Source organism: Buceros rhinoceros, unplaced genomic scaffold (genome assembly GCF_000710305.1).
Source record: "Buceros rhinoceros silvestris isolate BGI_N320 unplaced genomic scaffold, ASM71030v1 scaffold10402, whole genome shotgun sequence".
Lineage (NCBI taxonomy): Eukaryota > Metazoa > Chordata > Aves > Bucerotiformes > Bucerotidae > Buceros > Buceros rhinoceros.
In genome coordinates, this window is record NW_010399494.1 from 51,991 (window position 1) to 68,726 (window position 16,736).

General features: G+C 36.7%; 1 protein-coding gene across 4 annotated transcripts in view; it reads left to right on the forward strand.

Annotated features, from left to right (window-relative positions):
- SLC1A3 (solute carrier family 1 (glial high affinity glutamate transporter), member 3) overlaps window positions 1-16,736 on the forward strand; it is a 66,551-nt gene that overhangs the window by 17,921 nt on the left and 31,894 nt on the right. For 3 of the 4 annotated variants that reach the window (XM_010131497.1, XM_010131500.1, XM_010131498.1), the window contains exon 2: window positions 2,582-2,719. The exons of the other annotated variant lie outside the window; for it this stretch is intronic. In XM_010131497.1, coding sequence (XP_010129799.1) covers window positions 2,582-2,719 — 138 coding nt within the window. The remainder of the gene's footprint in view (window positions 1-2,581; window positions 2,720-16,736) is intronic. 4 annotated transcript variants of the gene reach the window in all.

Here is a 16,736-nt window from a genome sequence, read left to right on the forward strand (position 1 = left end):
GGGGGCAATTTTTTTCGAAAACACATTTTTTTGGTTTTTTTGTTTTTTTTTTTGTTTTTTTTTTTTTTTTTTTTTTTTGCAACCTGCAGTGCTAGGCAACCCTGTAATTATGCATAGAGCACATTAGGACAAAAGAAAAAATAAAGCAGTAATTTTTGGCTCAACAGGTTTACATAGAACTTCAGAACTTACTATCAATCGTATTCATTCAATCAGCCACCTGGTCACGCCCTCATTCTCTCTTAGGCCACTTTGTACTGCTTGGACAGTAGCAGACCAGATAATCAAGCCCTTACAGTATAACATAAGGACTGGTTCTTATAGTAGCCTCAGAAACCCTTACTAACTTCAGTGAGGCTTTGTACTACTGCAGAGGTTAATTCATGTGGAACTAATTGCAGGACTGTGGCCTAAGTCAGAAACTGGTCTAGCTCTATTTGCTTGTTATCCAGTTGTCAAAACGTAGTGCTCATTAGATGCAGGAACAAAGGGTCCAGATGGATTCTTTATATCTCAGAAATGTGTTTCCCATATAAAAAGAAAATAATGAGTAACACTGCAGTTGAATTTAAAACCTTACTGAAGAGAAACTCGAAGGCAGGTCTTTTAACCTAGAATAACTCAGAGGTCCTTCCTCTATGCATTTTGTCATCTACTTTGACCTGAAATAATCATTTATGAAAAATGCATATGACCTGCCTCTATAGGACCTAAATGAGACTAAAATGAACACCTTCTAGTCCCACTGCTCTATTCCACAGTGTGAACTCCATGCTTGGTTCTAATCGTGCTCCAATCACTCTTCTCCCATCTTGTAACACTAAGATTTTTTTGTCCTACACAAGACATTTCTGGACTTCTCTAATGTAACAACCTGCTGAAGTCCCTAACAGCATGATCAGGCAGACAGGGCTCACTACCATGAAGGTTATAGCCATTTCCTTACATCAGCAGATGGCAACAAGCTAGCATAGGAGTCATAATAGCACGTTTTACCTAGTAACATTTGGCAAGAAGATATTATCATTATATAAAATATCATTAAAGAAAAGCAAAATCACAAAGTGATTTAGAGTTAGAACTTGCAGTTTCCAGAAGTCATCAATGTTATGGCATTTTCAGGTCATAGCCAACTTATAACATGACCTAGAAGTGCGCTTGAATGCTTTGCTGCGTAACATCACAGATAATGCAGTTTCATGAAAATTTTTAGGAAACGTAAGTTTGCTTATCTGCCAAGTAGGGCAGTCCCACTCTTCTCCAAAACACATTTCTACATATTCCCTTGTGAAGGTACCAACATGTGTGTAGCCATGCAAGCAAATTACCTCAGGGAATTGACTGACTCAAAATTAACCCAGTAAAATAACTTTTTTTGCAGCAGGATCAATTCTCTGATCCAGCTTTCTATACAGCCACAGTTAGCACAAATCCCAGTACTGGACAATGAGGAGCGACCTGGAGTCGGGAACAAGAAAGAGAGAGCCGAGTTTCACCATCTGTATGGTTAAGGTGTTCTGGGTAAAGCCATGTGTTGCCTGGCTGGATATAGAAGATCTGCATCAGACAGACACCAAATGATTTAACATAGAGTAAATCGTAACTAGTAATGTCAGTTGACCAAATGATTAACCAACTATTGATCATGGCCAATAACCCAGACCTGTAAACCCAGATCTGTAAAACATCTACCTACCTCCTAATCTTTTATCAACAGGTTAGAAAAAATAGATTATAGATGGTATAGACTGGATAGTTTGGAATAAACTTCATTATACCAAGTAAAGAAATAAAGCAGCTGGTGCCAAGTACAGGACAAAATCTACAGAGTTCTAGCTGGGTTTATGTTGTCACATGTCTGCCTATCAGTGGCTTCCATTTGTAAATATACCTCAAGAACCAATTTTCTGTTCCCATCAAGATAAATGGGTGCAGGCACCCCCTTAATCCATGCCCTCAGGCAGTGAAACCCATCACTTAACCATCCAGTAAGACTGATCAGCTGCTTCTTTGCAAGTGCCCGTTTCCGAAGATAGGCATGTTAAAGCTACTTACTTCCTGATGCTGTTTTGCTGTGTAAAAGACCTAACCACAAGGGGAATCTCAAATACAGCTGTCCTGGTTATCTCATCCAGTCTGAAGCACATCTTCAGGATCAGGCCCCACACAGTGAACAGGCATGGACAAAGACTTGTGAAGGCTGGTATCTGGGGTGTATATGCATTGCATATATGATTACACTCAAAATCCCAGAACTCAAAACGCTTGGCTGCAGTGGCAGGGATTGTTTCCTTTTCATTAATGCTCAAGATGTACCTTTTACATTAATCCAGGTTTTTAAAAATAGCAGCACAAATAACCTTCTGAATCTGTTACAGTGAAAAATAATCTAATGGCTTCTGTAGGGCTGCTCTTATTGATAGCTGGTATTTGAGAGAGCAAATCAGGAGTGAAATCTGGGGCATAATGAAAACTCCGTGTTGCAATCAGATACATCAAGTAAGTACTGCACAGATATTCGTGTTTAGATGTTACTACTGCTTTAGAAGATTAAGTCATGATTTTTTTTCCCTCTCTTCAGGTGTAATCCTTGGATTTTCCCTCCGATCATATAAGATGAGCTATCGGGAAGTCAAGTACTTTTCATTTCCAGGAGAACTACTCATGAGAATGCTGCAGATGCTGGTCCTGCCACTGATTGTATCCAGTTTAGTCACAGGTAAAAAAAGAATCAAGTTTTTGGGGTTTTTTTTATTTATTTATTTTAAATAATTTTGTAAAGACACACACACCAAATTGGAAAAAATGAACTCTCCATGTCCTAGAAGTGTTACAACCTGCTGGTAGAGCTATCTTTGCTGTTGCGGTTTCAGAGGCAGTGTGACAAGAGGTTTGAATTAATAAACAAACTGAAAGATGCTTTTCCCAATTCCAAGACAATCTAACTGTACAAGTTACTATATGTAGCTGCTCTGAATATGACTCTGTACTCCACTTGCTTGTCTACTTTCTGAACAGATATTTCCTCCATGATTGTTATAAAAAATAATGTAGCCCAGAAAAATAGTTCCAAGACCCAAGAAGCAATTTAATATACAGTAAATTGTAACTAGTAATGTCAATTAACCAAATAATTGATTAACAAACTATTGATCATGGACAATAACCCAGGCCTGTAATCCCAGATCTGTAAAACATCTACCTACCTCCTAATGTCTTATCAACAAATTAGAAGAAATAGATGATAGATGGGATAGATTGGATAGTCTGGAAGAAACTTCATTTCATCAGTTCTGGTTCCTTGTCTTCTGGTCAGCAACTCTATTAAGCTTCAAGCCCTCTTTACTAAGTTTTTCCTTGAGCTAGACAATTTCTTACAATGATACATGCCTTGTCATTCCACATAACGTCCATGGAAGAGCTCTCGGAGTTTTTATGAATGATCAGGATGTACCTGTGATGTGGTTATCTTACTAAATACCTGAAAAACAGAAAGCATGGACTTTGATCTTTCTCAAGTCAGCTTAAGAACTTAATCAAAACTGCCCACTCTGCGGTCCTAGGATTCAAACCCCTAATACACTACCTTAATTGTCAGAGGATCCAGAGATTACAAGCTGTTCTCTGTTTCACTGATTTCCAATTATTTTAGTTTTAAGAACTCTTCTTACAAATGCACGTGAACATAGACTCCATCTTCACAGATACAGAGGGTAATATGTATGTGTATAAACTGTTAATACAACGGCAGAAATCTAGGGTATTCACAGTTACAAAATCATTTGCCGTCGCGTATTTCAAGGAGAAAGTATTATATGGATACTGAAAGCTAAATGGTCAGTAAAAACTAGAGAGAAATTTATAAATCTTGTAGGGTAAACAATGTCAGATTTTATTCCCAACCAGTGTATAATTCTGCTACATGTCATATCTCCTTGCTGTCTTCTTGTCCCTCTCACCTGCAGAACTCTGCAGGCTGGCTGAACACCGGTAGAAGAACCATTAAAAGTAGAAAAGGAGAGAGATTTACCCTTTTTCACTGTTAGCTGAGACCAGCAGTGCTGTTCCACTTCATAGAATGAATTAATGCAGGAGAATTGCCTGCTCAGTTCCTTGCAATTCTGCGTTCATATTGGTGCTCTGAGGCAGCTCAAGGTAAAATAGGTAGAACATCCTGTACCAGGATGTGAATTCACTTTCAAAATTCTAAGTAGAAATGCTTTGTTCAGGTAAAGACCAGCAAATCCACCTCTGAGGGTCACAAACGTCACAGGGACTTGTGACAAAACAAGTTTGTTTGCTGTATCACCACATCTCCCTAGGGATTTTGCAGGACAATGAGCTTCTACTCTGAAAAGAAACTTCAATCTCTGGATTCAAACAACACCCTTATTTTTTTTACGGCTTTTTTTCCCCTTCAAATTCTTTGGAGCCCTTTATCCTTTTTCATACCCTTTTTTCATAACAACCATTTCCATTATTATATTGCAGCTTTTGGCAAAGAAAAATCTTATGTATCTATCTATAACATTATTATCACACAAGTGTCTTGAAATATTAAGCAGACTATTAGAGTTTCCCTTTGAAGTAGAGACAGTAATTTTCAAGGCGAGTAACAACATTTTAAATTTCTTCAGTCAGAGAGGGAACAATCAGAGAAAACTCAACGCTGTTCGCAAATGACAAATTTCTTTGTAAAAGTTATTGGAAACAACAAGACTAGGTCTTTTTTATTGGCGTTGAAAGGCATTTCCCAGTTTATTGCTAAAAGTTAGAAAAACTGTTTTCTACACTGAACAATACCTCCTTTAGAGTAGAATTTATTTATTTTTTTTAAAAGATGCTCTTACATATTTGCTGCAGAAGTAAATGTACAGGTATTACTGAATATCTACATAATAATGAACTATAACCTTCACAGGTGTACTACTGTGCAATTTTATAGACACTATTGTTTTCTTTTTTCTTACACATTATAGGATAATTCATTAGATAAAAGACTCATGCTTCTCAAGCCAATCTTAAGACTGACTTGGCATCCATGAGCCAAATCTCTTATTTCCTGTATTTTGTTTGGCAAAGCAAAGTGGGTGTCTCTTAAATAATCTCAGAAAGATTCCTCCAGGGTCTTGCACGCTTATACTATAATTGCTTCTTCTGATTGTAAATGATCTGAATAATATAATATGATGTTCTGAGTTTTCATATGTATTTATGTAAGTGTGTTCAGTATAATTGGTTATGACAATATCAAAAACATATGGTCTCTGAGGTATTACAAATAGGCTGATGATGATCACATTCACTCAAAATGTGAATGTCAAAGAAATTAGAACAATAAAAACAAAATAACAACTATAGAACCTATGGAACTGTTATGTACGTGAAAGGTAAAGTGAGAAACTGAAGACTTCAGCTATACCAGTAAAGAGTTCTGACGGTTATACACCGATTCTTGGGAAAATACACTATAAAGGTGAAGCCAATCCAGTCCCACTTCATAGCTTGTTTTGGTACTTTCGTGAAAGAAACAATGCAGAATGACATTCAGACGTTTTTACTCATGTTTGCCTCATGATTTACCATTATTATCCGTGGCTGAAGTAGGTATGCAGTTTTCTCCTTGAGATTTTATCTTCTGATGTTTATGTTACCAGGCATGTACTAACATCTCCTTGGGAGAAAATAGAGTTTATTTGCATACCTTTCACCATCTTTTACTGTTTATAGGAAAATAGATTATATGAGTATCTGTGGTTTTTATCTTTGGTGGTTTAAACACAAATCCAAATGCATACTCTGTGCTGGTATTTATTCTTCATATTCTTTCAAAAGGGAGAAGTCAGCATTCCCAGTCAGTATCTCTTACAAAGCCAAAGGCAAAATTAAAGCATGGTATATGCTTTATAAATAAATGACTATATATGCAGCATAAATAACCAAAGAAATAGATGAAATTCCCATTTGGATTATGTAACAGCCGGATCTGACCTAAAAACACAGGGCCAAAAATTTGTTACATTTCTGTTTTGAATTTGCTGCAGTTATAGGAGTTCAAAATATTTTATGCCTTCTATTTCAGTATAACTTGAAGCATTTGACATAAACAAGTTGCTTGACATAATTATTTTAAAATATGCAGTCCTTAAAAGGTATATAAAATAAATATATATGCATATGAATACAATTCATCATGAAATTAGCAAAGACTGCAAGATTTGCACCAATATTAAGAGCACTGTGCATTAACATTTCTTGAGCTGCTACAGCAAGATCATAATGAAATTGAAATTCCAGACTTTAAAAGTGTCCCATGGGTTTTATCTGTGTATTTCAATTATTCACTGAATTTAAGGGCATCAGAACGAGATACCATTTCTTAACCAAACTACGTATTTCATGAAATCACATTCACAAAAATGATTCATGATCAGTCTATAAAAAGCATGGTTGGAGCATAATATGTGACAAATATTGCACCTAGAGAAACTTTTTATGGGTTGTTTGCAAATATTTTGAACAATGCTCATAGCATATGGCCATAGCTCAGTTTAATAGGCATGCTGCTGCTCCTTCCCCAAAATTTTGGAAGCTTGGAATTTAGTTGTATAGGGACCACTGCTTTTAAATGCAAGTAAACTAGGATTAAATTCTGTGCATTTCTTTCAGATATATCTCCCTGGTAAAGTACAGCAAAGCTTAAAAGGCCCAGTCAAGATCTGAGACTACTTTTTGCTGCACATTGTAGAAACAGTAAGAAAATAGCTTATATACTAACATAAATCAAGCTGGGGAAATAGAAAGGGAATAGAGAAATAGTGAAACAGCAAGGACTGCTGGCTCTCCAAAGAATATTACATTAGGTCAGCAATAATAGAATCAAACAAATATTCCAATCATGACTACCGGCACAATGCACTTAGATAATGCCTGTCCAAACTGTTAATGGGAGAAATGCTAACATGGTACAGATGAACCTTAATCATACACCAGGATTTTGTGTGCAAGATTCTGTACAAACACAAAAAAGAAGACTCTGAATCCTCTTACACAAAGGACAGCTGTGGAGTAAAACAGTTTAGAAGAATAAATATGGAAGGTTTAACTCAAAGAACTAAAAAAAGCTTAGTGTGTAGTTTGTTTATGTGTCTTTGTTTATATTCCCTTCCCTTTCTAATGACTGTCTATCACAGATTCTGGAAGATACAGAAACTTTCACGTCTCTGATGCAGCCCTTCAGTAACAGACTACAACACTGACAACAGCAGGAGATCCAAGTGACTTTCCTTTAGGCAGGCTCAAAAGACACAAGGTTTTGCCCCCAGACTTCTTCAACGAGTTCATAGTATTTACCACTACAAAAACTACAGAAAGTGTAGTGCTGAAACGCCTCTTCCTAACCTTGGATGTACATACGATGCTTGTGATTTCAGCTATCAAAGGAGGGCAATGAATGACAATGTCAAAAACAAGTCGTGAGGAACATGGTCTATCCCTTAATGAGATAAAAACAAAGGTACACGAAGTCAATTCAAATAATAAAACAAAACACAAGAAGATGTCACAATTAGAAGCCAAATTGCAGATGCAGCTGCTTGAAAATACCAACCAAGCAACAAGGATAATATTCAAAGAAACAACTGAACCTGAAATAGTCTCCCAGCCACCCCCTTACATATGTCAGGAAAAATGCAACATCTGTATATGAACAGATTCAACTGCTGCAGAGCCAAGTTTTGCCCAAAGCAACTTATGGTTGTAAAATGTGGAAAATTAAGGCTGTGACATGTTGTATAACCTTAGGCAAATCACATTTCACTTTTGTATCTCTACTTTCTGTCTTCTTTCAGATGTAGTGCTGCTGAAGATTTTTATAGCTCCAAGGCAGAAAAGAAGATTACTAAACACGATGAAAATTTTAATGGAGACACATAGATTAAGTTGTAACAGCTCAGCAGACTCAAAGTATATATGCATTTTAGTTAGTTAGTGACTACATTTTTTACACTAGATTCAACTGTTTAAGAGGAATGCGTGAGCCATGAATTTTTTTAAAAAAATTTTCCTGAAGTTAGCATATGGTGTGGTAGACCTAAACTAGGTCGTGTGACAGGGAGCTGTGATACAATGGCACATCCTCCCACATCCAGATAACATCTGTACCCAGTCTCCTGTACAGACATAACTCTAGAAAATATTCCAGTCTCTTGTTATTAAATCTAAGAAATTAGGTTTTATATTTGCCTTTCCAGTATTTGGAATGAGGGACTAAATGAACCATCAAGTGTAACTCGATACAAATGCTATTAAATCTTATCAAAACACCAATCCTCTAGTAAATTATTAGCATTTTTCATTTTCATCATTCTAATGTCCTGTATTAACATACTAATTTAATAGCAGTAAACATAAAGGGCCAGAATTTCAAAATTGCTCTTCCTAACTTCTCACATCAGAGCACACAAAAGGAAAGTGACCTGTGCATCACTTGAAAGAAGAGGCTGGGAATCAGTTTGTGTGCAGGTTTGTGGAACCAGGAACCATACTGCATTAAGTCTTTATGTCATTCTCCTGTCTACTCACTGACAAGTCTACTGTGGAAAAAAGGCTGTCACTTACTGCAAGGTTCCAGGTGCTGTCTCATATCAGCCACAAATGTTTATGGTCATTTTAACAGATGGAAAGTCTCTCATTAGCAGGATTCCAGAGAGGGGAACAAATGCTGTGGAGACAGCAATATCCTTCTCCCAGGAAGAAAAAGGAGGGCCCTAGCAGTAAGCTGAATTGCATGGCAGCTCTAATTTTATGCACTTACACATTTCTCATGCGCATCAGTTTGTGCATTCATATAGGTATTTACATATGTAATTTGCATAACGGGATGACAATGTTATTTAATTTGAACATTCAAATACTTTTTTCCACAAATAAAGGAAAACTCATGCTTTGATTTCTGTGTCCACAACCAACACTGGCTAAAAATGTGGGCATGCAAGTTACTAAGTTTGTAAAGATCCAGTCATCTTGTAAATGGGATTTCCCGTAGAGATAAAGAAACAATCGAAGAAATATTGCTAGTGTTGATCCCTGTTCGGTAATAGTTCTATCTCAAGCTAGCATCTTTAAGTCAGATTCAGGCCAACAGCAGCTAAAAATATACAACCATGAAACTTTATACACATAGTTAGCTTAAACACTCGCTCTACAGTACCTGTATCACCACATAAAACAAACATCTATCAAGTCTCGCATAGAGCCTCTATGAATCATTGTTTAGACAGGCACTCAAAGTGGAAAAAATTGGAACCTTCTTGTACTGTTCCCCTCCACAGTGTTTAAGGGAATGTGGCCAGAATGCGTTTAATAATTTTGACCTGTAATTCTAAAGATTTTTGGACAAAGCTTTTATAAGTTAAAAAAATGGGTTTACATAGCACGTAGCTACATTTTGAAAAATTAGTAAGATAAAAAGGGTAGGCTGGAAAATACTCAGCACCTAGAAATAGAATTTTTCAGGTTGAGACAGAAAAAAACAGAACAACAACAACAAAAAAAAACCTATGTGCAAGTTCAATGTATATTAGCAATCCGTTCGACTACAATTTCCTGAATATGTTTCCTGAAGAGGTTTTTTTTGCAAAGAAAGTGCTCCAGGAGGAAACAAACTATACCCAGCTGTAAGTCTGAAAGCATTGTGCAAGCAATGTATGTTAGAAAATCATAATGAAGTGTTATACATACTTGTACCATAAATACAGCTCTGGGTGGAATCTCTCAGAAAGTGCTATATATCTTAATCTATGCCAATACTAAAAGCAAGGAGCTACAGAAAGGATCATAAAATGAAAATGTAACTCACTTCTGAACAATTTGTGAATCAATTTTGCAACAGGAAATGTACAGCCATCTCTCTTCAGAAGAGTATCTGAGAACAATTCTGAACCCAGATCCCACTAAAAATTAAAAGGCAGTAAGAGCAGAGATTAAATTCCTGCATATAATGGTATTCTGTATAAAACAAAATTTTATTATATCTTAAAAAAGAAAACCTGAGAATGATATACAGCATTCTAAAAGCAGAAAATATGCAGCAGTGTAGTTTTTGAAGTCTCTGTTTCTGCAAGCAGTAATGCACAAACAGCAAGGGTGTTCAAGAACAAAGTCTACCATAATTGAACACGGCAAAACTAAAGAAACACTGTGAAATCATTCAAGTTTGCTAGAAGTCCCTAATTAAAGGCTGATTTAAATTTCATTGCAAAATACAGCTTTTCTTAGTGGACAACTATTTTTAATTTTTTCACAACATATTGAGTAACAGGTTGTAATACACTTTTTTTCAGTTTGCATTCAGTTGGTATTCCAACTGAGCTGATAATAGGTAACAACTTCCCATCCACAAAACCTAGTTTTGATTTTTCATCTTAGTTCAAATGCATAACATCAAAACTTTGCTTGCTGACAGGCAAATCACTGGCAAAACAAAAAGCAAATACTATATGGAAGAACACCTGAGACTTAAAGTATCTTGCCTTAGCACTGACTGACCATTGCAAATCCACACTCTCAGAAGAACTGGAAGTATCTTAGAAACAATTCAAAAGAATTTTTAAAGTTTAATACAAACAAATATGAACTGATTACAGAAAAACAGCACACTGAAAATTAAAAAACTCAAAAATACCATGAAATGTAAAATCAATTACATTAGATTGTAAATGGAAAAGACTTGGGTTTGTATTTTATACAGCAAAATGTCCAAAATGCAAAACCAAGCCTCCTCAGCACTTTGGGAATTAGGACACTGGAACCAAGCATTTTATTCAGGATATTGAAGATTGAAACTGTAAGGAACAATGTTTTCAATAATGAATGACTCTGTGATAACATGACAGATGAACTAGAATGGTGCCAAGTGCACAGTAATGCACTTGGGAAAGGGGAACCTGCTATACCTATGTTACAGCTGATCAGAAGCTGTCAGGTGGCCATTAGTACAGAGGCAAGAGTTCTCAGACTCACTGTGAACAGCCCAGAGGAGGTGACAGGGCTTATTGATGGAATTGAGTTCTGGTGAGATGCAAGGAGGCATTAAACAGACTACAACGTTTTGGCTTGGAAAAGGTACAACCCTAGAAGATCTCCATAAAAGCCCACAGAAATCATGAATCGTTTGTAGAGGCTTAGATGGAGTAAATATTTATTATTGTATCTCATAATTATTTTTGGTGAGTGCATTTGTAGTGAAGAAAGGGAAGTAATTTCCACACAGCACACAATTGAATTGTGTGGTGCAGTGCTGAAGGCACAAAGTCAAGAGTTTCAAAACGAAACTAGAGGGTTCACAGTTACAGTCATCATTGCCTATTACACTTGGGGAACAAGCAATTTAGGATAGCCCTAGTCCCCACTTGTGGCTAGATGCAGGAAGGGCAAGCAAGGGCAATGAACACTATCTTCTTCTGTTTCTCAGTCTTTCAGTAAGAATCCGTTGTCAGACAGAGCTGAAGACAAAGAAGTGTGTTGGCCAACCATCAGACTAACTAGTTTCCCAGAGGTCTGTGTTATTGTTGCACACTATGGAATTTCATATCAGATTGAAGGGGTCTTTTTATTTTCACTTTTTAAGATTTCACCTACCAATTGCTCCAAGGCAGTTAATACTGTCAAGAGTTTCAGCCTTCTGACATACACAGCTTTCAAAGCTAAGGAAAAATTATTCCAGGATCTGAGAATCATCTCACCTTCAACAAATGTAAACTCACCCCACTGACATGAAATTAGACCTATAAATAAACAAGACAAGGCGAACCATACATCAAGAAAGAAAGAAAGAACTATGCCTAACAATATCAGCAGCTCTTAATTATGCCACGATTGGGAATCTGACAAATAACAACAGTGTAAGAGCCATTATCAAAATATGACAAAAAACAGCCTGAAAACTTGAGAAAAATTTTTTGTGAAGCAATTTTTTGAAGAATTCTTGTGAAACAATAATTAGGTGCATAGAGGCTTTGTTCAGGCTTTAACAGCTTTCACTTTCCTACTCCTTTCAACTCTTTACCGCTAGCCTGAACGCAGTGATCTGGTTCCCTATTTCCTCTGTGTGAATGTAGCAAAACCCCACTGTATTTTCGTCCTTGCCAGTTTGTCTTTGCTGTAAATGCTCATGAAGACTGGAAGAATCTAATCAAGAAAATTCCTGAGGCTGCATTTTGGGGACACCAGGAACATTACTGGAAGTACTTGCATACCAGCAGAAGTAACCCCCCGTATCATCCTTTCATCAATGCTGTAAAATCTAACAGACACAAAATACTTTCTCTAGCATCAGCTACACAGAAGGACCAGCTGCAGACCAATGCACGCAGAGAAGATTGTCGTCTTTCAGAAACAGAAAACTGTAATGCTATCATTAGATCCTCTACCCTTTTTTCTCCCCTGATTTTTTCCCCCATGTTTTGATAATGGGTAGTTGTTGACCTATAATATATTACTTCCATTTAATTCTCTGAATTAATTGCTCAATCTCCTACATGCTGCCCTTCAGCCATGTATTCTATAGGGCAGATCCATCATCATCATTATGAGTGGAGGCAGAGATACCGAATATGTGTCTCTTGATGGAGAATAAGAAGGAGAAAACAGGCACTCAGGACACAAGTATCTAAAGATTTCTTAGATGTAACTAAGGATCAACAACATTTGGGATTTGGGCTGCATGTTAGAGAGTGACAAAATAGATCAGCTACAATACTTTCACCCAGACACTACTGTTAGTGCATATTTCATCCTTACTCTCTCTTCCAGGCTGGTTCTGAATGTATTCTATACCCTCCAGTTCACACCTTGAGAAATGAATGCGACAAACTGTATATAATGCTGTCGTATATGGCATGAAGAGTCTCTCAAAAAATATCACTGCACATGTTTAAGAGCTTGCCTGGTTGCTAGTAATTGCTTTCCAGTTGTGTCATAGCTCCTTTCTGTAGCTGATAATTTTTTTCAGAGATGTGGCTAGCACAGGGTAAAATACCTTTTCTTTATTCCTTTGTTGCTATGTTGTCTCCAAATAAGTGCCTGAAGCAGAGGCAGCCATGAACAGAGCAAACCTGAAACCTAGAATCTCCTTAGAGAATTTTTTAATTGGGTGGAAAGTCTCTCGATGTGAAATTTTTCAGGCTCACACAGTCAGATCTGGTTTTCTTGATTCCAATGGGTCCAGGGTGCTGTCATACTGCTGAGGTTTGATGCGAAACACTCATAACTTATCGCCAATCCCAGAAATAACTGGTTTTTTGGTGATGGCTTCTTCTCGAAAACATCAGTTTCAGCTAGGTCTGAGCATGCTCTGCCATGTCTATGCACTGCTTCAGATATTTTATTTGAGCCACCCTCATTACACTTTTCCCCATTTACACAAGGCATTTTTCCTTTGATTCTTTATAGGACTAGGTCTTAGCAGGTTTGACTGAATAGTGCCACTAATAAGATACAACAGCAAAGTTAATTCAGTTTAACTAGAAGTCCATCTGTGGGTCTCTGGAAGGTAGCAAGTACCATCCGGATTCCAGAAACAGGGAAAAAGAAATTCCTATAGGCCTCTACCTGCTGCCAAGTGTGGCCTTTCGTGAGTCACCTGCCTTGGTGTTTCTCAGGTCAACAAAGATTTTATATTTAGCCAGGCATTCATCATTGTAAAGCAAGGCATTTCCATCTGAAAAAGGGACATGTGCAATCAGTAAAAACACAGATTCCTCAGAGGTTTGCACACTTGGCAAAACAGGCAGTTTAGTACACCACAGACTTTCAGTTCTTGTTACTGTGAAGACAGATATATTTATCAAAATATATAGCACATTTAGCAAAGCATCTGGGATGGCAAGCACTTAAATATTGGTTCCTTGGCTCTCCAGATACTGAAGTTCCAAGTATCTTGAAAGAACCCTTCTCTGCAGGGGTCTATAAAAACCATATATACCAAAGAGAATTAAAAACCACTAGCATACAGAAAGACTTGAGAAAAAAAAAAAGTTTTGTTATTTATGGGACCATATAATGTGGGAATGAAAAGATAAAATTATTTCAGTTCACACAACTGAATAGCAATGCAGTTCTAAGACTGAGTAAGAAACATGCAAATAAAGAAAACAGTGGAGTGCTCTCCTGCCAAGAGAACCTTTCAGATCTTAATGTTATTCTTAAAAACTTCTTACTTGACTTCTCTGGAAGTCAAGTATCAAAGCAAATTAAATTCCGGGCCCCTGATTGTGAAGAAAGGCTCAAAAATAGATTCTGACTTTATTCTGAACACTCATGAGTCTCACAACAAAGAACACTTAGTTGAAAAAATATTAGGGTTTAGGGTATTTCAGTATTTGGAGAGCATGACTTGTAGTTCCTGAGCAGTTAGAGCTATCAGATCTGGTACTAATCTTTAAGCAAAATTCATACTTCACTGAAGAGTTTGAAGGGCTGCAAACACGTCAGAAGTTGTTAAGAGTTTTTTGAACTAAGTACACTAACACAAACATTTATCTAGATGCCTCAGTTAAGCACATTTTCATGGTCAGGCTTTAATTTTTAATAATTACATTCTGAAACAGAATTAATGTTTTTCCATATAGGTACGCCTTTTCATCCTCAGACAACTGTACCGCTAGCTCCTCACTGGTAGTAGATAAGAAAAAGAAAAGTACAGCATAGTACTAGAAGTACGCTATTTGCACGAGAATTAACAGACCAGTGTTGACTGTCTCCTCTATAAACTGCTCTCTTATTTTCTCTCTACTCATATGCAAAGCTAAATACTTACTTTATTCTGACATTTCACCACCCACTTCTAACTTAGATCTGAATGCTTAGATAGTATCAGAAACTCTCCAGTGAATATAGTTTCTTTTCAGAGCTAGAGAAAAAGTAGCTTTTGGTCAAGAGTTCACCTAGTGAATGGCTATTTCATTAATGAATACATTCTTGCATTGAAAATCAGCTTTGTCCAATATTTAAAATTGCAGTATGTCTTAACTCCCCAAACCCTGAAAACAAAGTTAGAGAGCATTAGTGTACTAAGCCTGGCTAACATCTGTCTCAAGGCTAATGGAGCCGTGCAAAAAGCACACATCCACAAAGAAAATAAGACTTTGAAATAAGATCATCATAGACAACAAGATAGGATGTTTAATAGTTTCTTTAAAAGTAAATGGGCTTCTTTTCTGTTCTGCAGAACACCAGAGTCCAGTCTTCTCTTTCATCTGTTTAGTTTAAAATCAACTGATATTTTTCTTTGGTACCTCACACCTCCCATGGAAATTCATACCCTCAATCCTGCCTGCAAGCTGATGGTGCAGATGGCAACTGTATTCCACTTGAATTGTGGAAGCCAAAACATATTTTTCAGTTGTACTTAGCACTGTAACATCCTGGAAAAGAACAGAATATTACTAAAAAGCAGTACTGTCAGGCATTCCAGAGGAAGTCTTAACTTCTTCCCATTCCCTCCTGCAAGTCTGTAAGGTGGAGAAATACAAAGCAAAAAATGTACGGCTTTGATGTTGCAAAGCTGTAACTGAATCAGTGACCCAAAGTTCAAGAGGTCACTGAAACAAATGAGAGAAACGAAGGAAAACAAAAGCCTGTTCACATGAAACTCCAATTCCACACTTCAGTAATGAGTTCCAGAACAGACTTAACATCATTACTGAATTGTAAGGGGGCAAAAAGAAAAAAAAAGAGCCACAACATTTAAAATGTGATAGACTAATTGCAGCTAAAGTAATGACTACTTAGTATTCATATGGCATATTACCAGAGGACCTTCAACTCACAAGTAGGAAGTATTTTTTTCTTAAAGTTGATTTGATTGTTACCCATTAAACTCTCAAGGGGGATTTAGGGTCTACCTCCTATGGTCTCTGAAAAAAAATGAAAAATGCTTATGATGTTATGCATTGCAAAGTTCTTATTTATTATTAAGATGTTAATTTATGTATGTGGTGTTTTTAAATACTGCTAGTTCATAAATTTAAAAACAATTTTTTCAAATTTATGTCTGCATCAGCTCTCATACTCTAAATAGACTTTGCTATACTTGGTGAAGGAAGTCTCAGATTATTTCTAGATTCGTTATTAATACAAGATCCATTTTTTGGTGCCATATAAAACTTTATATGCAGATTTTTTCCTATCAAATCCAGGTTAATGTCATTCTTTGAAAAATTAGAATCTTAAAGTACTCTGTGTTGGCAAATTAGATACTGTTCAGCAGTTTCTAATGCAAATAATCACTTAGAGACACGAAAGAGCTCCACACATTTCCTTTTGACACAGATAGAAGATACTATGTAGTGGTGCAAATTATTTGTACCTGAACTATCTATCAAAGAGACTAAGGCCACACTGTATAGGTCCTGCACCAAAATCAGTACAGTATTGGAGGTAACGTCTTTCAGAACCAAATTCCCCAGGCTGAGAAGATGTTATGTTGACATTGCTGACCCTACTGTCATAGATACGTAACTGAGCTAATTTTATATGAATATGGGAAGCAGGATAGCAATCGCAGCATGGAGCTCCATTCAAAGTGATTTATGCTGCTTCATGTGAATGCAGATAGCAATACAACTTGGTGGAAATTAAAATTATCCTTGAGGTGTGAAAGGAGAAAAGTCAGCAAACAAAGTGTGAATCCATCAAGAACAGCCCATGTTGCTAAGTACTACAAATTGAAAGAG